The sequence below is a fragment of the Scylla paramamosain genome, chromosome 3, assembly GCF_035594125.1.
Source record: "Scylla paramamosain isolate STU-SP2022 chromosome 3, ASM3559412v1, whole genome shotgun sequence".
Taxonomy (NCBI): domain Eukaryota; kingdom Metazoa; phylum Arthropoda; class Malacostraca; order Decapoda; family Portunidae; genus Scylla; species Scylla paramamosain.
Window position 1 is genome coordinate 31,507,571 of NC_087153.1, and position 22,607 is coordinate 31,530,177.

Below are 22,607 nucleotides of genomic sequence, written 5' to 3' on the forward strand. Positions count from 1 at the left end.
TGTTGCTCTGTGCTGGCAGTAAAGACAAGAGTGCCAGTGAGAATGTTTTATTACTCTTCCCTCTCTCGGTAGTCTGTTGAGTCCAAACAGGTGTCGTGCGTGCGTGCCTTGCTCCCGCTAGGCAAATTAACCCGACAACGACAGCAGTTGTGGATCCCTGTTGTGTGTGCTGACCCTCCTGGGATGCTGCAGTGGTAAGTGTGTACGTGACCACAACTGAAGGCTGGAAGGGCGTGCACAACAGTATAATGATCAGAAATGTTTCGATCATTCAGATCGAGGTTCTCCACTCAAACCTCTGATTTCAAAATATTCTGAGATCAGTGGCTTGAGCCTTTTACACAAGATGTAGCACTACGGTGTGACGGATGTTGATTTCAATTCATGGACACTCTTGTATATTTGATTATCAATCGAGTACATGATTTTAACATGTGATGCGTAAAGACAGTAGTAAACCCATGAGTAAACCCGAAAAAAAGAGGTACTCGCAACACTTCTACTTTTTAGTTTCTTCTTGAGATTTTTGAGCACGATTAATTTAACAGACTGCCACCTCTATCTTTTGGTAGCGTATTGTGGATTTTCCATCCTTTTCTTCGTGCTTACTTTCTTCAGTATCTTCCTTATTTTGTAGTGGTGATGCCCAAGACCTTGTTGGTGCCAAACCAGTCGGATGATTTGTGAGCTTCAGCTTGCAACGGAACTCACTTAATTTGTGTGGCAGCTACTTGCCACACAAACTACTAGTAGTGCTTTTTAAGATCGCCTATCAAGTTTGGCCCTTTTAGATCATAAGAATTGAGTTCCATTGCAATGTCCCAGTAGGATACACAGGGAGAAAAAAATAGACAAGGGGAGGAACCTGTATTGAAATGTAAAAGCTGTATGACAAAGAACGGAAATTATGCGAATTATTTTGAATGCATTTGGAAGTAATATGAATAAAATGATGGAGAACACATAGAAAGGGAATGGATGTTGTTGCCGTAAATACTGTGTATAGAGGAGAAAACTGAAAAAAAAGATGATTGTGGCAGTGAAGTAAATATCTTAGTCGTGTGATGGTTAGGTTTATATATTCATTTATGCCATGGAACTATAAGATAGCTCCATGATTTGTATTCTCTATTACAGGAGATACCGATATGGACTGAAATCAACATTTATTCATTTATACAATTTTGTAGTTAGAAAATGAAATATTCCATCTTACACACACACAAAAAAAGTGCGTAAATATATATTACATCGGTGATGTATTAAATTTGAGTGTATACTGTCATTTACTTGAATATTATAATTTTTATGTAAAATCTTGAAAGCATTGTTACTTTTTATAAGGATTATGTTTAAGAAACATGTAGATATTTGAGCCAAGGTTGGGAGGGCGAGCAGCACCAGCAGCAGCCATCTTGTGTGTTGTGTGGTCGATATGGTGTTGGGGAGCTGCGCCACCCCACGCGCTTTTCTTTCTTAATTTGTGCTGCTTCACCAGACGCGTGTAAGTTACTTTGGGGGGGGTGAAGAGTAAGTGCCGAAGATGAGCGGAGCTAATAGCACGCCTCTCGGAAGGATGAATCCAGCCATCGGGGCCGGGAAGAAGCCCGCCCCCACGGGCGCCTCGCTGCTCAAGCCCAGCTACATGAGCCCCGTCGGATCAAACTCACCCATGGCCTCTGCTGCTTCCGCTGCTGCTGCCGCCGCCGCCGCTGCTGCTGCCGCAGTGTCCGCGCAAATTACCCATAACCAGTTGTCTGGCAAGCGAGAAAATGACGAGAAAGGTGAGTCAGGTACGTGTCATGTCATTGGCCGGAAGGCTGTTGTTTTTTACACCTCGTTGATTCCTTAGCTAGTTAGTGGCAGGTAAGGGATAGAGGTCAAGAATATCAATCATAGGTTCCTCAAGTGTTATGTGCGTATGCCATAAATATACGTAGACGTGTTGCCTGTCCCACTGGAGTAGGTTTTCATGATCTTATTTCGGTAACCAGTATCCACCAGATTCTAAATCTAAATTTTGTGTGGACCTCGTCATTGTGAGTGGTTTGGTAGTTCGTAGCAGGCTGACAAATCAATAATTAGTTACTGTATTGAATTTTGAATATCTAAAGGAGTCCAAGACAGCCACCGGTCAGGTGGTTGGTCAGGTCAGGTTTTATTTAGATTTAAAATATCCCTAGCTGTTTATGAGATGGTTGTGTGTCAGTTATAGGAACTCTAAGGCATTTGTAGGAAACAATCTATCATGCAAGGTAGTACAAATGGTAGACCAGTGTTATGAACCAAGCTGAATACTTCAGCAATAATTAAAGTAGTTTGGTAAAATTTAATTCTTTCACCAGTATTCTGGTTAGAACTTTTTTTTCTGGTAAATTTTTGCATGTTTTGAATTAATATACTTGTTTTCCTGCAAATCACTAGTTTTTATTTTTGACACCCCTCTCCCCTCGACCCTCTTCCACTCAGAAAGTAATGATTAGCAATAAAAACAAAAAGCAGATTAGTACAAAGTTGACTGAAATCTACCAGAAAAAAGTTTCTCCTTCACATATGAGTAACACAGCAGTAACACTCACTTGCAATGTTCTTCCTGGGAAGACTGGCTGCTGGTTGCCTTTGGCTGTCAGCTGGCTATCACACACCACCACCTAACCTAACCTAATGAAATTAACAACCTAACCAAAGTAACCTAATCTAACCTAACCAAATTAACATAATTTAGCCAAACTAACCTAACCTAACCGAATTAACTTAGCCTAACCTAACTAGACTAATTTAACTAACCTAACTGTGGCCTAACATAACTGGCAAGGCTAAGAAATTCATCATGTGTGGGGTGTGTCACATCTGAGCATTGTCATGGGGGATGAGTGAGCTTGCTTCCCAAAAAAGCAGATAAATCTTTAAAAATCTCTGTCAGCATTATAATTAGTTTGCAGTGGTTATATATGGGATTCAAATTTCTCAGAATGAGAAGCTTTATCTAATGAGAAAGGTAAGAAAAGTCTTGTTGAGACTGGTGATAGACTGAAATGATACCAATGATTTTTACAGAGAAAGCACTTACCACCTGGTTTGATATCTCTGTCAAAAGACTACATTAACTTGTACAGTGTCATGCTTTGTCAGAGATAGGAGTCATGGTAGGTTGCCTTTTTTTTTTTTTTATACAGTTCATAGTTCAGTTATCACCGGTTCACTTTTACTTGATTGTTTTCATTGGAACCTAACTGTTTTTACAATGCGGGAAATCCCACTTTATCGCAAAAAAAATTGCCTGTTATATTTGATAAATTACAAGCCAAGTTGTGGTGTGGGTTTAGGAAATACCCAGACGTATTGGTAGGTGGCACACAATTAGCTGGAGCCTTACCAGTAGCCAATCCAAACATTATATATTTTTACTTGCCTCTGATTGGTTTCTGGAGATGCTCCTTTTTCAAAGAAAGGAGCAGGACCACACCACCTCCCCACCCTGCACTTCCCGATTCACCACGTGTTTCTGCCTTAGCTATGTTGCCATGCCCACTTCAGCTTTTCACCACTTATTTTTGCTGCTTTCTCCTGGTTTTCCAAAGTCCTTGCAATGCCTTCTGATGCCAAAGAAGTGAAGAGGAGGAAGGTTATGATGCTGCTGGAGAAGGAACTCCTTGACATGTTGCAGGAAGGGAGAAGCCATGCCACAGTCAGGCACCATTACAGCGTAAATGAAAATATAGTTAGGTCCATAAAGAAGAACAAAGAATCAATCAGGAAAGCTGTTTTGACACCTGTACTGATTTTTCTTATTAATAGAGACAGTAATTAGGCATTTTAGGGGTAGCGTCAATATAATGTGGAGTTTAGCACTTCATGGCTGTCTTTAGAACATAACGCCGTGAAAACTGGTGGTTCATCGTATTTTTTACTTAACCCGTAAAATGAGAAAAAATTACCTTGTTTTCATATATATATATATATATATATATATATATATATATATATATATATATATATATATATATATATATATGTTATTCCCATTTGACGAATGGAAGTTTGGTTACCATATGATTTTGATTCTTGGATTTTTTTCCTCTCTGCTCATGATACTAGACTAGCGATGCAGAATTTTATGTTTATATTTTTGAAGCATTTATTTTCTCTTTTACATACACTTTCCACAACCCTGAATAAGTACTTAGTTACATTACAAATGCCTATGAAAAAACAAGAACTATATGTGTAACAAAATGGTTGGATGTGCATCTGGCAACACCCCATGTCACAAAGCTGTGGTTACTACACCTGCAGTTTCCTCAAAAAAAATTCTATGACTGAGTTTTTCTTTCTGATTATTCTAAAATCTTGTTTCCTGTTTTTTATGACTTACTGATTATAGATTTGAGAAGTAACTTCCTAGGAGAAAGTAACTTATTTTTTTATCTGATGATTTTCGGGGAAACACAGGAGCCTGCCCTGTTTAGCCAACTCCACGCAACAATGAGAGTGAGCCAGAATATTTATAACGAAAGATTTATCTCTCCCCAATACTGTAGCTTTCAATTTCATTTTATTGCTTTGATATATGCATGTTGATGTAGGCCTTGAAAAAACAAAATACACTCCTAAATGTGTTTCATTTCCTACAGAAATATTCAGGCCATAAAAACTCTGAGCCCAAAAGACAGGCATATATATATATATATATATATATATGAAAACATTCACTCCTGACTTGTCAAAATATTCTTTGTTACTGTTAGTGACAAGTCTTGTATATACAAACAAAATTGAAACCTGTAAAATGGCTCAAAAAGGAAATTGTATATGTGTGTACTAAACACTTCCCAAAGAGGTATATATATATATATATATATATATATATATATATATATATATATATATATATATATATATATATATATATATATACTAGAAACTGTGGCCTAAGGGAAAGAAATAACATTTAGCATAAACCATCTGGTATACCAATTTCTAGTGAAAGTAATAGTGTATAGGAAGACTGCATTGAGATATGTACCATATTTGGGATTTAGAGAATGAAGTATTCAATATTGTATTATTTTTAGTGCATGTATTATAATCTTGGAGAATAAAAATTTTCCTTTGAAATTAAACAGAAGTGGTTTTTATGAAAATTACCACCAATCCTCATTTGGGAAGTGTCAGAATATGAACGGCAGCTCACATGTTGTGTATAACAATCTGAATTTGTGTTTTGAAATAGAAATTGATCTGAAGCATTTAGTTTATATAGTGTTTGACAAAAGAAGTGCCTGCCTGCTATCCTGCAGGCACTTCTTATGGCAGAAACAGTATCATGTTAGTGAGGGTGAATGAAAAGAGCCAAAAGTTTTGCCTGCTAGCATGATGTCACAGCAACCATCTTTATGATGTCATGATACTCAGCTAGTCCTTAATTCCCACTGGACACGCAAGGTGGAAGGTTGTGTGGTCCTTGATAGTTGTGAGAGTGATGAGTTTTTTTGTTAGTACACAGACTGTTTTGGGCTTATTTTTCTGTTAATATGGAAGACAGGTGTCATTTAAACCAGTTGCTATTGTTCTAGGCAAGGGACTTAGCAGCAAAGGCAACACGCTGAGTCCTCTGAGCCAGAGTGAGAAGGGGTGTAGGGACAGGCTTGTGGCTGGTGTATCCTAACTCATGCACACTGTGGGATACATTCATTATGGACACCTCACCAAACAGTTTTTGGTTGCTCTTGTTTAGAACCATGGCTGTTATATGTGGGTTTTTCTTGACAGCTCTCTTTACAACATTTATAGAACATTTGGATGTCTTTCTAGGGTGTCCTGAGTGGGTTTGGGTAATGTTGGCCTACCACTGTTCTTGAGCTGGCATCTGGCAGCCTAGTGCCTCACTGTTGATTTATCTGCAACAGATTCACTTATTTCTTTGATCTTGTGTCTCACATCCTTTAATGCTATTATTTGGGCAATAACATCACTCCTTAAATGACACCTATCTGCCCAAAAAAGTTCTCAGTGGGAACTGAGGACTAGCTGAGTGTCAAGACGTCATAAAGATGGCTGCCTTGATTTCATGGTAATAGGCAAAACTTTTGACTCTTCATTCACCTTCACTAACACCATACTGTTTTCACCATGTTGCCATAAGAAGTGCCTGCAGGACACCAGGCAGGCACTTCTTTTGTCAAGCATTGTAGATATGGAAAGAGGAGCATTCAAGGATGGTGGGGGTGCTGGTGGAAATGGCTATCCCCTGATGACATCGGGGTCAAAGTCTTGAAAGAAAGCTTGCTAAGTTGCTTGTGGTTTTGTATTAACTTTGGTCCATTTATCTATATATCTATCTTTCTATTGCCTCATGGGAGTGTTTGTGAGAGGGTGGCTATGGCCACAGCAAAAGAGATACTTGATATTGAATACTCACCTTATGTAGAGTCATTTTCTCTCTCTCTCTCTCTAGTTGTGTGTTGCTATGGTTGGTACACCAGTTAAGCTGACCCTACATGGTCAATATTATTGTGGAATATTCCATATTGTACAATATTATTGATAGTGAAGGGGCACTATTGAAGAATGACACAATATATTGAAGACATCAAAATATTGCACAATAAAAATGTCAATATATTGTGTCAATAATATTGGTTGTGTAGGGTCCACTTTAGTTGTAGGGATGTGAAACACCAGATGACTAGAGCTTATTTGTATTCACAAATTTTGTATTTTATGCTCTACATCCACCAAACCAGACTTGAGATGCAAGGTTGACCTGTGTTAAGTGACAAGTGTATGATTCCCAAATGAATACTGTAGTGCTATGTGGGTAATGGATAAGGTATTTAGGAATTCATCTATGCTATAAGCATCTTTCTCCATTTCCTTCATGTATGGATATTAAATAAACTTACCTAACATAGTCATTTGCCTAATATCAGCATTGATGAGTATGGCATAGAGGAGAAAAGAAACAAGGAAAAGGAGAGATGTGGCAAATACAAAAATAATACAATATTCTTATTACCTTTACATACCTGACACTTTCTATTCAATCATTCTCTTTTTGTTTGTTCAAGCTTTTGGCCTGCATTAACACCTCTTTCATATGTGTACTCCTTTACCCTAACCTTCCATCTTCCAAGTAGCCTTTGTTTCCTGTTTGTATTGTCAGCTTCACTTGTATTCGTTATGATCTCTACACTCCATTTGCTCAATGTTAATGTGTTCCTTCTCACTCATACCACCACTTCACAAGTTGTACCGCCTGTTTATACATGTACTCATAACAAATCTATTGTACATACATTAATTGCTATTATGTTCCGATATTGTCACTCCACACTGTCTTAGATAACTAATTTCTGCAGTATGCAGTCTTGCTATTTGTACTTTATTCCATGTTCAGATCTCTGATCCATACGTCAGTGCTGTCAGGAGATTACTGTTCCTTTAACCAGGGGTTCTTAATCTTTTTTTAACCACAAACCCCTTTTAGAATCTGGTGAAAGTTGTGGAACCCCTCCCTAGAAAAATGCACACAAATACACACATGACATTTCATGCAATGAATGTAATATATATATATATATATATATATATATATATATATATATATATATATATATATATATATATATATATATATATATATATATATATATATATATATATATATATATATATATATATATATATATATATATATATATATATATATATATATATATATATATATATATATATATATATATATATATATATATATATATATATATATATATATATATATATATATATATATATATATATATATATATATATAAACCTTCCAACCAATTCCTCTACATAGAAACACTTGTTCTCCACCAGTTTTCATACCTATAAAAGGTAATGCTTATTTATTAATCAAAATGCTTCTTCCACACCTTTCCCCTTCTTGGTATCTGAAAGAATCTCTCTCTCTCTCTCTCTCTCTCTCTCTCTCTCTCTCTCTCTCTCTCTCTCTCTCTCTCTCTCTCTCTCTCTCTCTCTCTCTCTCTCTCTCTCTCTCTCTCTCTCTCTCTCTCTCTCTCTCTCTCTCTCTCAGGTGTCAACAATGTGTTTCCCTTCCCTTACTCATGCCCCCAAGTTTTCTCTGCCCTGCCACTTCTCTTGCTAGCATATTCAGCAATATTCTTAAATATATGGCTTCTGATAATAGCACGACATCCACCTTTTGATTGTGACATTTATGGTTTTAGGATGCCACAGGTTCATAAGTTCTTCCTTGGCATTAGTTGTGGTATGTTCAAGTTGCACATATTCTCAAGTAGGGCCTTGAGGTAAGTTATGGTGGCCATTCTCCACCTCTTGTTTTTGTGGAGGTAAAGGGTGCTGGTGTTGAACTGGTGTTCCATCTGATGCATTTTTGTGGTTTAGTGGCACAGATGGAGAAAATTGTTGGGCTCTGCTCCATATCCATGGGAATAAGTCTCCCATAACTCTCCTCCCTGGAGCCAACATCATGAGAACTGGAGGCACTAGAGGGTCAACAGGGTGGGAGAAGGGCAACATGTTTGTCATAACACTATCAATTCTATAAAGGTGCCTTATGACTGTGAGAAGGAAACCTCAGGTGATCGGTGCCCTACCTAGCCTGAACATGGTGCCTCCTCCCATAATTTAGGTGGCAGAACAAGCAACTCATGTCAATCCTGTGCCATGTCTCTTGGAAGTGTGATACTACAAGCTGTAGACACTACAGAGATGTCTCCTTTAACAGTGATTCTGTACATAGTCAAAGATATAGTACTTGAAGCACTTGAAAAAGCTCTGAGGCATTTCTTCTGATAGAGCACATACCTCAAAATTTTGTATGGGGATTGAGGAAGTCAGTGATTGCACACCAAAGCATCATCTCGACCAGTAACCCATCTTTCTTGTGTACTCTTTTCTAAATGTGATCTGTGGATGCTTCTGAAGGGAAACTAAGAAATAGCTCAAGGGCTATTGCATGATAGTACCCCAAGCAGTCCTGTCAGTGTCCTATACAACTATTGTGAATAGACTTCTCTCATTGGCCAAATAAAGAGGGAGATTGTGGTACTTTTGTCCTAAGGAGTGAAAAATATTTTTCCTGGTTTACAGGATATTGACTTGAAAGTCAGGATGAGCTTGTTTAAGTCATTTAATAGCTCAGAATATCATCTTGTATTTTTTAATGTCACATTGCATTGCCATTAGTACCATGGGAATTCCCAGGAGGAAAGGTTTTGATATACTTGCTCTAGGAAATGGGATGTTTTCTTATGTGATACCATTTTATTTTTATTTTATTTTATTTATTTTTTATTATTTATTTATTTTTCCTAGATCTAGCAATGTGAATGTTGTTTGGCAAGAAAATATGGAAATTACAAAAGTAACTATAGTAAGTGCTTTGTACTGAATGTCTAGGCATGATCCCCTTGGGGATTGGGCTTCTTGCTGTCCTACCAAATCTACTTGTGCTATGCCTCAGGTGGTCTGAGTTTTTTTTTTTTTTTTTTATGTGGGAGGGACACTGGCCAAGGGCAGCAAAAATCCAGTAAATAAAAAAAAGCCCACTGTGATGTCAGTCCTATGAAAGGTTCCAAAGTGGTAGCAAAAAAACTGAAGGACAAGTGTCTTGAAACCTCCCTCTTGAAGGAATTCAAGTCATAGAAAGGTGGAAATACAGAAGCAGGCAGGAAGTTTGAGAGTTTACCAGAGAAAGGGATGAATGATTGAGAATACTGGTTAACTCTTGCATTAGAGAGGTGGACAGGATAGGGGTGAGAGAAAGAAGAAAGTGCAGCAAGGCCGCAGGAGGAGGGGAGGCATGCAATTAGCAAGATCAGAAGAGCAGTTAGCATGAAAATAGCGGTAGAAGACAGCTAGAGATGCAACATTGCGGCAATGAGAGAGAGGCTGAAGACAGCCAGTTAGAGGAGAGGAGTTGATGAGACGAAAAGCTTTTGATTCCACCCTGTCTAGAAGAGTGGTATGAGTGGAACCCCCCCAGACATGTGAAGCATATTCCATACATGGACGGATAAGGCCCTTGTACAGAGTTAGCAACTGGGGGGGTGAGAAAAACTGGTGGAGATGTCTCAGAACACCTAACTTCATAGAAGCTGTTTTTGCTAATTGCCTTCATTAAAGACCCTCTGTTGGCATTTTCTTCCAAGAAGTATATATCTTTTTTTTTTTTTGTAAAGTTCTTTCTAGGATGTAGGACAAAAGAATGTTTGGGACATACAGAAGTAGTTTTCATTGCAGATAGTGAATACAGGAAGTGACCTTGGTCACCTGCCTCTGCCTGACCTGTTGTGTGTGTGGCAATGGCTGGTCACTGTATGACCTAGGCAACATTGGAAAACAGCTTTGTCAAATGTCGTGGTATATACACCAAAATCATTGCTATTATCCTGAAAGAAACCAAGCAGTCATAATATTTTTGCCCTTATTAAAAAAATGGCTGTATTCAGATTTATGTTGCAGCAATAAATAATGTATAACATAGAAAGATGAGTGTTATGACTGATGTTGCAAAGCAATGAGCAGGCGAGCCCTCACAGGGGGGACACTTAAATGCTCAGTACAAATAAAATTTACTATAGCGGATTTTCAAGTCCGTGTTGCAGGAAATTATTAGCGGTTCACATGTAATCTGCCAATTTATTAGGTCAGTCTAGTGGATTTTAAACTGTGCTTTTGGTATCACTGTTTTCATTGGCTTGGATTAGGTTATATTTTGATGTTTTCTCTTCTTTTAGAACCTGAAGAGAGAAAAAGGAGAAGGAAGTCCCGCTGGCAAGGAGATGAAAAGGACAAGACCTTCATTCCAGGGATGCCCACTGTGCTTCCTAGCAACATGTCCAAAGATCAGGAGGAGGCTTATTTGTGTAAGTTTTTATGAAGTTTTGTTATGTACAATTCAGTTTCCAGATTGTGTTGGTGATCTGTGTTGTTGGCTGAGCAGCTAGAGTGCAGGATGGACATACAGCATCTCCGGGGATAAAAGGTGCCAAGAACTTTGTGGATACTGGATTACCACACTGGAGAAGTTCCTATTTAGTTTAAGTGTTTATGGTTATGTTCCCCCTAATTTTTCTTGTCTTTATAGTGTTTCATATCCTCCAGCTTAGTTGATTGAATATATTGAGGAATGCATGGTTTACTAATGAGGGAATAATCACTGAACATTTTTGATACATTTTTGATTGGATAATTGTTTCTTTTCCTGTAATGAATTTGTTTACAGATATATAAACACCTAATGGACAGCCTACACCTTCAGTTATGATTATTTTATCTGTTTGCAGGTTAAACAGAACTTTAAGGAAAATATAAATTTGGTAGTTAGGAGGAAGAGCCGAAACAACCCCTTATTCTAGTTTAGTAGTTTCAATGTTAGCTCTCACTTTTGGGTGACATCGGTGGGTGGCACTTTGAGTTGAATTGCTGCTCCTGGGATAAAATTTTTTAAAGTGTATATCCTCTTTTTTTAATATTGATAAAGAACACTATATTGATTGAATTTTGGGCATTTTTGCCCGCTAACCCGCTCTATTACAGTGCAGCTGCAGATTGAAGAATTAAGTCGACGCCTTCGCTCGAACGATCTGGGCATCTCTCCTAATCCTGAAGACAGGTTGGCATTCCTTCACCTAGTTACTCCAGACCAGGTGACCGAGAGCCACCCAGCTGGCTTGCGGCACCCAGTCTCAGCTCCTCCCTGGCCTGGCTGAGCAGCACCAGGTTCTATTCACAGTACCAGACTAAAGTATCCTCCAGGTTTTTCCCCAATTCATTCTCTCTCTCTCTCTCTCTCTCTCTCTCTCTCTCTCTCTCTCTCTCTCTCTCTCTCTCTCTCTCTCTCTCTCTCTCTCTCTCTCTCTCTCTCTCTCTCTCTCTCTCTCTCTCCATTATTGTTGTCTGTTGTCAGACAACATGCCATTAATCCCAGTATTAGGTCATTAAGTGGGTCAAAGGTCAGAGCTTTGGGTCTCAGTCATTGTAGGAAATGTTAAGATGTGTTGTTTTTTTGGGGACTATTAGCATGTTTATTAGGACGTGTTATAAAAGAATGATGCCAAAGTAAGGAATACTCAGTTGATTATCCTTGAGCTTGTGATGAGTGGATTCCACATATATTATTTGGGAGGTGGAGGTTATATGTATATACACGTACATATGGCTCTACTTAGTGAATAGGCTTCATAACTTGTGCACTTCTTGTAATAAGTCTTTCATATGTTGAACATTAGCATGTGAAATAATATGCTTGATGTATAGAAGCTCTGTTGGTCATGAGAGCACCAGATTTCTTACTCCTATGCTGTTTAGTATGTGTTTTGTTTTCCTCTTGTTTGACTCAAATAGTCAACCTTCATCCTTCTTGACCTGATAGTCTCAACGAGAATGGAGCAAAGTTTAGACGCTGTCTTATAGTAGTGTAATTTTTTTTTGTTATACAATTCTTGCAGACCTCAAGAACAACAGTGCCTGCCTTCTTGTTACTGTGAAAAAAAAAATATATATTGCATCCACTGAATATATTCAGTTTAATGCAACAGTCAGTTTAAATGAGTACAGTATGTAATAGATGGCAGTCATTGCAGTGCCTCACTGATTGCCATATTACACTACTGCTGATATTTAATACCTGTCTTGTAAGTGCCATTAAGTTATTCACCCATGTTCCTTAGTTACTTCACATTTGTTGCAGATTTACAACCTGCAATACTACCAGGACACTAACCCAATATCTAAATGTTGACCCCCTTCTGAACAGGTCGTATTGAATCAGATCACCCGGTTCTAATTTTTATTATCATTATTATAATAATAATAATTATTTTTTATTGATGCAGGCTTATTTAACTTAATGTGTCATCTTCCTATTGATGCAGGATTTTATGCAGATGTAAATTTGTCTTTAATGCATTCTCTCCATCTAATCCAGGATTGCTAATGAGAGATTTGCTAATTTTTTTTTTATTTTCCAAAGGATGCTGGTAACCCAATGGCTAAAAAAATGTAATAGTCCATGTGGTATGTGATTAGCCTGCCATTGAAGTAACCATTTGCTTTGTAGGTGAGATTATGCTGAAATGCAAGTGGTTTTATGAAAACTTTGTAGTTAATAACTACATTTTTCATGTGTACGTAATAGTGAACTTTAATTTTATTGAGGTTCTTTGTAATTTCTGTATATGACTAAAAGTCTTCATATGGGATGTCTGTAAGCATCTTATTTTCTTAAATTGAAAACTGAATGACACCAGAATTTTCATATATTCATGAAATCCATTATATGGGAAACTGACTTCTCTTCATTTCTAGATATTCCTAAAATTTTGACCTTTTTGTAATATTTCGTCTCAGGTTTCTTGTGTGTTCTGTCCATTTTGGTCATCTAGTTTTCTTGTGTTCACATCTTTACAGATCAGAAGCTTATTTGAATCCCTGTTTGAACCTTTATTTTGAATAATTTTTGACTTGTTCCTTATGCTGCTTGCGCTTTTGTTTGCTTGAAAATTCTGTGCATATATTCACATTTATACATAATTTATAGGATCCCCTTTCCCCCCCACCACTTCTCTCTCTCTCTCTCTCTCTCTCTCTCTCTCTCTCTCTCTCTCTCTCTCTCTCTCTCTCTCTCTCTCTCTCTCTCTCTCTCTCTCTCTCTCTCTCTCTCTCTCATATATATATATATATATATATATATATATATATATATATATATATATATATATATATATATACATATATACACACACACACACACACACACACACACACACACACACACACACACACACACACACACACACACACACACAGCCAGCCATAAACATTCAGTGGGGGTTAGGTATAAGAGACATCTGTGGGTAGTGAAAATCTTTGAATAATTGATGCACCTTGTAGAAACCCTGGCCACCTGTACAGTAATGCGTCCCCTTAAAAACACTACTGAGCCCAAAATGCCCTTGTTTATGTAAAGAAAAGCCCTGTGTACATGTATTTGCAAACATATTATTTAATATTTAGTGAAAGGAAGTAAAATAATGATGAATATTGTGGTGTGACCTCTTGCTTTATCTTCCCTGCTATTTGGTATCACCAACAGGACTGCCAATGCTGCTGTCACCACCACATGCTCTGCCCTTCTGCCTCCCTTCCTTTATCTTGTTTAATAACTCCATCTTTTCTTTGCATACTTAGGGGTGTCTCCAGCAGATATCTTGAAAAGTCTGTTAAGAGGCAAAGGTGAAAATATGACAATTTTAATTTGTATCTAGTCACTCAGTGAGTGAGGGTGAGGGATATGGTGAGCTGGACAGCAGTGGGAAATGCATACAATATGCAGGCAGTAGGAAATGTTTGGTCAACAAGAGCATACTGAATTGACAATCCTATTGGGCAGTAGAGGGAATGCAAGTTGGTGTGGCAGATGGCATGTGAATGTGAGTGTGTGTGTTATGGTGAGCTGTGCTGCATGCAAGGTTTGAACTGATGTTAGCTCTTGAAAATATGGATCCACATACATTTCCTTTCTAGTGCTAATCTGCAAATGAGTTAATCTGAATGTTGAACCCGTGAATGTGGAGGGCTGACTATATATATATATATATATATATATATATATATATATATATATTAAATGAGGAGACTCATCTTTTTCTGCATAATCTGATCAGGAGTGAATCACTTATACTGTCCAGCTTGGATTATGGAAGACCTGGGTATCCTGCATAAAATACCCATTTGCAGTGTGACTCGTGAGGATTCTTTCTTTCCCCCAAGATGTTAAGGCATGAGGAAATGCTAATGGATGTTATTATAAGTAGGAGTGTGTGGATATGAGCACCTTGTCTGTCTTGAAACAGGAGTAAGCCAGCAGTGCAAAGCTTTGGGCCTTGCTGGAAAGATTGCTGGGTGTGCAATGCAACTGATCTATATATAGTGTGTGGTACTGGATTGTTCCTCCCTTCCTTAGATGCCTAATAGGCAAGACAAAGAGAGTGCTTGTGAATGTGGATATATGCATATTGACATATTGTCTTGGCTATCCTCCTTTTTAGGGGAATTTCAACTTAGTGCTGTGTGTGCATGCGTGCGTGTGTGCCCACAAATACCCATGTTCACATGTTTGTGTGAATGGAGGTGTCTAAAGCAGTCTCAGCTTTATATGCTTAGCAAAATTCATCTTTATACTCTCTTAAAAATTGCTTTTACATTTATTTTAATCAGATGCTGTGAAGCAATTCTTCAAGTTATCATTATAATTTTTCTAGCTTTACCCAAGAGAAATGCTTCTTTGAGAATCTGTAATGATTTATGTGTTTGGATATATTAATATACAACAAATTTTGCCTTCATTATTTCAGTAATTTGCAGTAGTTCTTTTATGCTCAAGTAATTTCAACAGAACACTTGGCATTGTAGTAAAATGGCTTTTTGCTACATTTTCAAATCACATGAATGTATTCTTTATCACAGAACATAAACCCCATTCATTGCTGTGTTGTTGCTAGGATGTCACTGTGCCACTGCTGTTGGTGCTAAATTGTCACAGTGACCAATAGTCAGACCTGGATCATCTGTCCCTTTTTATGTTCCAGTATTCTAGTCATTATTTTCATTGGTCCATGTCATAGGGATTGTCATAGCGGTGGTTCTTGATTCCTATGATGTGGACCAATAAAAATAAGACTGGAATATTGCTGGAATGTAAAAGGACAGGTTATTGAAGTCTTAATGATATTATCTCACTGAAGAATAAACTAATTTATGGGTTACAAGCCAATCTTGTAGTCTTGGATTCTCTTTCTAATGCCACATGAATTTTTGTTTCAATACTTATTTCTGAAATGTAGAGGTGAAAATAGAATCTCCCTTTTGTGCACCTGGGCAGGTGCCCAGGTGCACATATCTAACAGCTGTGCAATGAAGGGGTTGAGCATTTTACTTTGTTTTGTACCCAAGGAATGATGCTTCCTTGCAGTGAATGTGGTCACTTGGCAGGCTTCCATGACTGTAATTTAGTGGTGGCTGTTATTTTTACTTAGCAGGCTTCCATGACTGTAATTTAGTGGTGGCTGTTATTTTTACTTATTGTTCAGTTGCACGGTGTAGGAATGTATACAATTACTAATAATTTTTATTCAAGTTTTACACATGTGCATCTGCACACATACTGCAGGTTAGTGGAGTGGTACTGTCCCCAATCTGTCATTTGGCAACCCAAGTATCCTCTCAGGTGTATAGGTTTTCTCTGAGCAAACAGTCTTTGTTTTCCTTGAGGAAGAGCTTGGGGCATGTGGTTTTAAACTTATCCATAGGTAATACTATCTATTTTACTAAGAATGCTCAATCTGTCAGTCTGGCTGTGTTGTATTTTCACACTAATGAAGTTGACCTAAGAGATGAAATTAAGCAGCATTCATCGTAGAATACTTGATAACCCAAATTGAAAAATCACAATATTTTAAATATTTTGAAAATGAAAAATGATTAGCAAGAAAAATCATACAGAGGCAGAGTGCATCCAGCAGTGTCACTTTGTTTCAAGACACTGCCCTTGCTCCAGAACTACATTTTCAGAGGAGCACAGTTCCTGTTAGTATGTTTTTTAAAGGCATTTCATGATACATTTATGAGTTTATTGAGTTCAAAATTGTCATTGACAGAGTATTGCTGGTGATCATGAGTATAGCATATGATCACCATGACTGGTGAATTATACATGCACATTTGGTTGGGTTTGATTTACAAGTAAAGAATTGTAGCAGGAACAGTTGTCAAATTAGTGTTAAATTTATGTTCATAATTGCATTAATAGCTTAGTGCATAATGATCCATTGTGGTGTGTCAGTAATTACTTTGTATTTATTGATTTTGTTTCATGAAATTAAATTTCCTGAGTTATCTAAGACATATTTACTTACTCTGGTAGGAGATAAATTTGAAATACTTCCACTTCTTTGAAGAATTATGGATAGATAGTAGACAAAACTGCCTGCTGATAAAAATAATTGATCTTAATTATTATAAATATTTCCTCATCTACAGAAAAATTATTCCTTATTTCTAGGCCTCAACTTGTGTACATTTGAGATTGTCATAAATCCTCTTTTATGAGATGTGGATATGATGCCATCTTTAGTTTTTATGGTCTAGAAATCAAACTAATAGCATATGAATATTTGCTAAATTTATGAATTTATATCTAATTGTCTTGATCTCATAAATGTGTAATAGTCTTGTGATTGACTATAATCTTCATGTGGGGTTTATTGCTTAGACTGAGTGATATTTAGCATTCTTAAGAAAGTTCCGTGGTATCAAATACAGCATAAAAGTATTGAGATATTTTCAGTGATACACACATACACACACACTTCTTTATCAGTACTGAAGTGTTTTTTTTTTTTTTTTTTTTTTGTAAATCATTACTCATGCTATCTAAGTTGAATTTTATTGTCTTGTATCTGATTGTTTTCATGAATTTTTGCAACCAGGTTAGAATGATTATTCTCTGCAAGTATCAACAAATATTGTAGTTTAACATGTTATAATGCTAGAAAGCAACAAATGTTTATTGCACCTCTCCCTTCAGCTCCATCTCAGAAGGTGGACTAATAATATAAAGCATATAAATGTGCAGAAATATTGGTGTGCGGAGGGATGCTGCTATAGTCTTTCTAGCATATGAAATGCATTTGGCCATTGGCTTTTTCTGGAAGCCAGGAGTTTGATTGAACCTTGCACCAGATCAGTTATGGTTGTAGTCTCATAGTTGAATGGACAACCGTCACTTATACATTTTGAATAGGTTAGTTTCTCTAATAAAGCTACAGGGTGTAACATGGGGCTTGGCCTTTGATGACTTGTAAAAATTCTGACGTGAAATCTTGTTAAAAACCAGCAGCTCTCCTCTTAGCATCATGTCCTCAGAGTAGGGTATAATGTAATTATTACTGCTTAAATTATGCTGAGTTTGATCCAGGTTGACTTGGTTTAGTTGACATGGTGTTGACTAAGAGAATTTTGCAGAAATTGTCATTTTGGATTTTTATTTATTTATTTATTTATATTTTTTATATATTTATTTATTTTTATTTTTTTTTATAATTTATTTTGTTGCTGGATTGACTTATGTGGAATTTTAACTTATTGAATATGGACTCTTGTTTTATGTGGGTTTTAGTGTATTAACATTGAATTTTTTCTTTTGACTAGTGCACATTAAAGGCAAGTTGCATTTTAGGCAGCAGACAGAGGGGAAGTACTGTATTTTACGGCTTATAAGACTTACTTTTTTTCCCCCAAAAAATACCCTGAAAAATACTAGTGCATCTTCCAAGACGAATGTTGTATTGTGAGGCAACACCCAGGCTCAAGGGAGCTTGTACACTTGACTGATACCGATGTGGATTTGTATGATGAGTCATTACGCTATGATGTTAGATTAAGTACTATTTAATTCAACCTTTTATATGATGTAAACTCAGTACTTAGCTGTTACAAGTATTTCCAATACCATAATCCTTCTTGGAGCTGAACCACAAGCTTAGCCTTAAAGCATAACCTCTGCCCTGTAGCATGCTCTGTTTATTATGGTACTGGCAGCGGCAGGCGGCAGCCTTCCCACTCTTGATCTTGATTCGAATCATATAATATTAATATTAATATTAATAATATATAATAATAATATATATATTAATAATATATATAATATTAATAATATAATATTAATATTAGTAAAATATTAGGGTGTGTCTTCCACGGTGCAGCGTCTTTTAAGCCGTAAAATACGGTAACTTGAGGATTGACATGACTGTGCATGCTGACTGACCCTCCGTGTACTGATAAGTGTTGAACAAATATACTGCCTTACTAGAGAACAGATATATAGACTGTGATTTAAAGTAATTCAGAAGTACCAAGTAGCTGACATGAGATAGTGATGTGTATTTTGCCTGAATTGGCACTGCTGTGGATGGGAGAAGTCTTGATAAGGACAATACCTGGACACCATATACTGTGGAACCTTGGTTCTTCAACTTAAAGTTGTTCCTGAGTGCCATTTGAAATCCAAAATATTCAGAAACTGAAACTATCTTCCCCATAGGAATCAATCTAAAATGGATTAATCCATTCCCTGACATCTGTCCACACTGTGTCAGTGGCTTATGACAGATGCTCCCACAGCCAAGATGGCTGTTCCCCAACATCTCCAGCTCAGAAATTATTTATCCAAACAGGATGTACTGGATGAACTTAGTGGCATAGAACTTAGAAGATACTGCTTAGACTGTGCAGGTATTCTCTTTCTCACTGATCTAGTGAGGGAAGCATTACAGAGTGACACAGAGAAGAGTAACCCACTTACTGCCAAACTGAGGGTGATCATAACACTTAGACATCTTCCTGCTGAGAAAAGCTCTTGGAAAAATGCAGCTGTGCAATAGTGATGGCATTGTGGGTTGTCAAGAGAGCCACAGGTGGCTCGGGATTATTCATGAGTGTTGAAAATTATTTGTTTACATTGAGGCTCTTAAACAGGACACATTTCAATTATTTTAAAGATTGAATTACTGTCTTATCCACTGTCTCTCTTCTTCAAATATATATGAAGGAAAATATTTATAGAAACTAAGTTAGTAATAAACAACAGCTTTTGCTTTGGGTTTTAGTATTTGAAATCAAGTAACTTCGAGAACTGAATTATTGTTCAGCAACCAAAGCAATTATGAGTGAGATTTTGTTAAAAAACCGACTTGTTCGAAAAGGGGAGGCATTTGATGACCAAAGTTCCACTGTATTTGAAAGGCTGTAATTGCATGCTTATTTTCCTATTATTTCACTGGAAGGAACAGCTTGGCAATTTTGTTGTGTTGCACATCAGGTTAACTGTGTATATTACATTAATGCCACTGTGCAGTGTCAGTAACATTGTTCCTGTTATCTCAGATATTTACATAATCTGTACACCATGATACTTTTCAGTGCTGCAAACTCAATGTGATGATGTGCTGGTGACATATCTCTGGATTTCATAATATTTGGGTCATAGATTTTCTTGTTGGTTTGGTTTTTACATTGGTATATATATGATATCCTTGTATGACTGTTTCTTTTCTACTTTATGCAATACTCATTTTGCATTTTTTAATGTCAAGAAGTCTTGATCAGGGTTGTGCAGAGGGCAGTCATGTAAATAATGATGTGAATGACATTTCACATTATGTTCTTAATTAAAACGTCATTAAATTGACCATTTACATACGTTTAAAACTACTTAAGTAAGACTAATCCATTCCTTTGACCATAGAATGACTGAACCAGCATGATTGTATTTGACCATCCTTCAGCTTTTGTTATAGTTTGAATTTGAGGACAAAAGGAAATATATTATGCTTGTAGCATTTGTGATCATGTACAAGCATGTTTGCTTACACCTATTTGTATATGTGCATTGCATGTACTTGCATGGATGTACACTTATGTAATTACTTGGTGTATGTATGCATGTGCATATCTCCAGCATTTTAGTTGAATGAGCAAGCATTTGATGAGTTATTTGTGGTGTTCACCTTTGATAAAGGTATTGTTCTCATTTATGTGAACATTTTCCATTGAAACACACTGTCATTATCTTTGCATGGCCACACAGTATAATATAATATATATTGGTATTTTTCATTGATTTAGAAAAAAAAAAATTCCATTTAAGATAGAATTTCATTTAACATGTACCTTATTTTGTGCAGTGAATTACTTTTGAAGTATGAGCCTTGCTGCTACTAAGAGATACATCTTAAATTATCTACATCTGGATAATGAATTTAGGGAACACTCCATGCTGAATGTTGATATAGTTTTAAGTTGTTGATTAAGTATTACTTCTTCAGTGGTAAGAATATTAGAGTACTGAGGAAGTGTAGAAAATGAGCTTCCTAAACTCTCCCCTGTCTCTCTCCTCCTCTCAACCCAACCAATCTGATAAAAATTGTGATTTCCTTTTCTTATTCTGGGCTTTCCAATATATCAAATATTAAACTAAAATAGATAACCAGGTCACTGTGACATCATCAACAGTGGATTAAAATGTGATATATTGTGAACACATTGGAAGTTCACCAAATGCTAAAACAGCAGCATGGGCCAGACTGAGTCATGGAAGTGGAACTGTGCAGGCAAACATGTTTAACCCATAAACCACATTATATAATGCAAGTGTACTTTTTTTTTTTTTTAAGTTTACCTACATCCTACCTTTTTCTAAAAAGGATGACTGCTTTAATTCTTTAGGTTAGAGTATTATAGTTTTAATTTCGTGCTTGTCTAAACCTTTTGATTCTATCCAGAACAGGAAGATTCTTAAGTGTATTTTGCTTATAGTTTGCTATCTTATTGTCAGTTTGGGTTCTGTACAATTTACACATGATTTCACTCCCCTTATTGAATCTTAATCATCACTAGGGATTTTAGTGAAATCTTGCTGTAACATGAGGCATACCAGAAGGGTTTTGGTAGTCAGGCATGAATCATTAACTACTTCAGTTCCTTTTTTACAGTCTCAGTCTATCTATGCATCTTTATCTCTTCTTTCTGGCCTTTGTGTTTTTGCAGTGGTAGACACCCAGCATTTTTTGAAATTTCTTAACAAATGTTTTTACAGTGGGATCTGTCATTTCACCTATTCTACTGTTCAGTAATGCTATTAGCCAGTGATTAGCCAACAGGAATTAAGTACTAAACACAGAAACCACTTTTTCAATTGGATGGGTAATTATTTTGTTCAGTGCCTCGAAACTCAGTTTCTTCACCTGTCTGCTTGATACAAACTTCTAGGCTATTTCTTTTGCTGAAATGACATTCAGCAATTCTCATTCCCTACATTGAAAATACCTTGGATGTCCTCAAAAAATCTGAACTAGTAATCTTAAAATTATCTCGACCAGTTTTTCTCCTCTGATGCTTAATCTATAAAGGGATCTTCTCTGTCCTCATATGGATTACAACTAATACAAATATGTCAAGATAAGGAAATGAAAAGGATCATATTATGTATATGGACTTGCCTATAGTAGCAGCTTTTGCATTTTCTTGGAGTGCTTGGCACAGAACCTGTATCTGCTGTGTGAGGTTGGACATTTGTATATTTTGAAATCTAGCCACCTGAACAAATGAAATGAAGTTATGATAATTTCTAACATATATTTAAAAGTGAGAGGTGAATAGACATGACAAGATGAAGATGTTGTGCACTGCCTCAGTTGGGATAGATGGTTGACTGTCAGCATTAAATGCCTATCAACTCTCAACAACTGTACATAGTGTATTTTACTACTTAAATTGATTATTATATATATATATATATATATATATATATATATATATATATATATATATATATATATATATATATATATATATATATATATATATATATATATTTATTTATTTATTTATTTATTTATTTTATTTTTTTACAATATTGTATAACTCAAAACATCATTTAATGAACTCAGCTTTGAGCTACATTTTTTGGAGGTCAGTAGATACAACATGATATTCAATTTCAAAATCCAAAATAC

The 22,607-nt window shown here is 36.4% G+C and overlaps 1 protein-coding gene across 3 annotated transcripts in view; it reads left to right on the forward strand.

The window, feature by feature from the left end:
• Positions 1-1,374: 1,374 nt before the first annotated feature.
• Positions 1,375-22,607, forward strand: part of LOC135093722 (splicing factor 1-like) — a 41,526-nt gene continuing 20,293 nt past the window's right edge. Inside the window, exons 1-3 of one of the 3 annotated variants that reach the window (XM_063993270.1) lie at positions 1,375-1,784; positions 10,770-10,898; positions 11,572-11,647. In XM_063993270.1, coding sequence (XP_063849340.1) covers positions 1,544-1,784; positions 10,770-10,898; positions 11,572-11,647 — 446 coding nt within the window. In that variant the 5' untranslated portion in view covers positions 1,375-1,543. Of the gene's footprint in view, positions 1,794-10,769; positions 10,899-11,571; positions 11,648-22,607 lie in introns of all 3 variants that reach the window. The other 2 variants (XM_063993261.1, XM_063993276.1) reach the window with 2 other exon arrangements.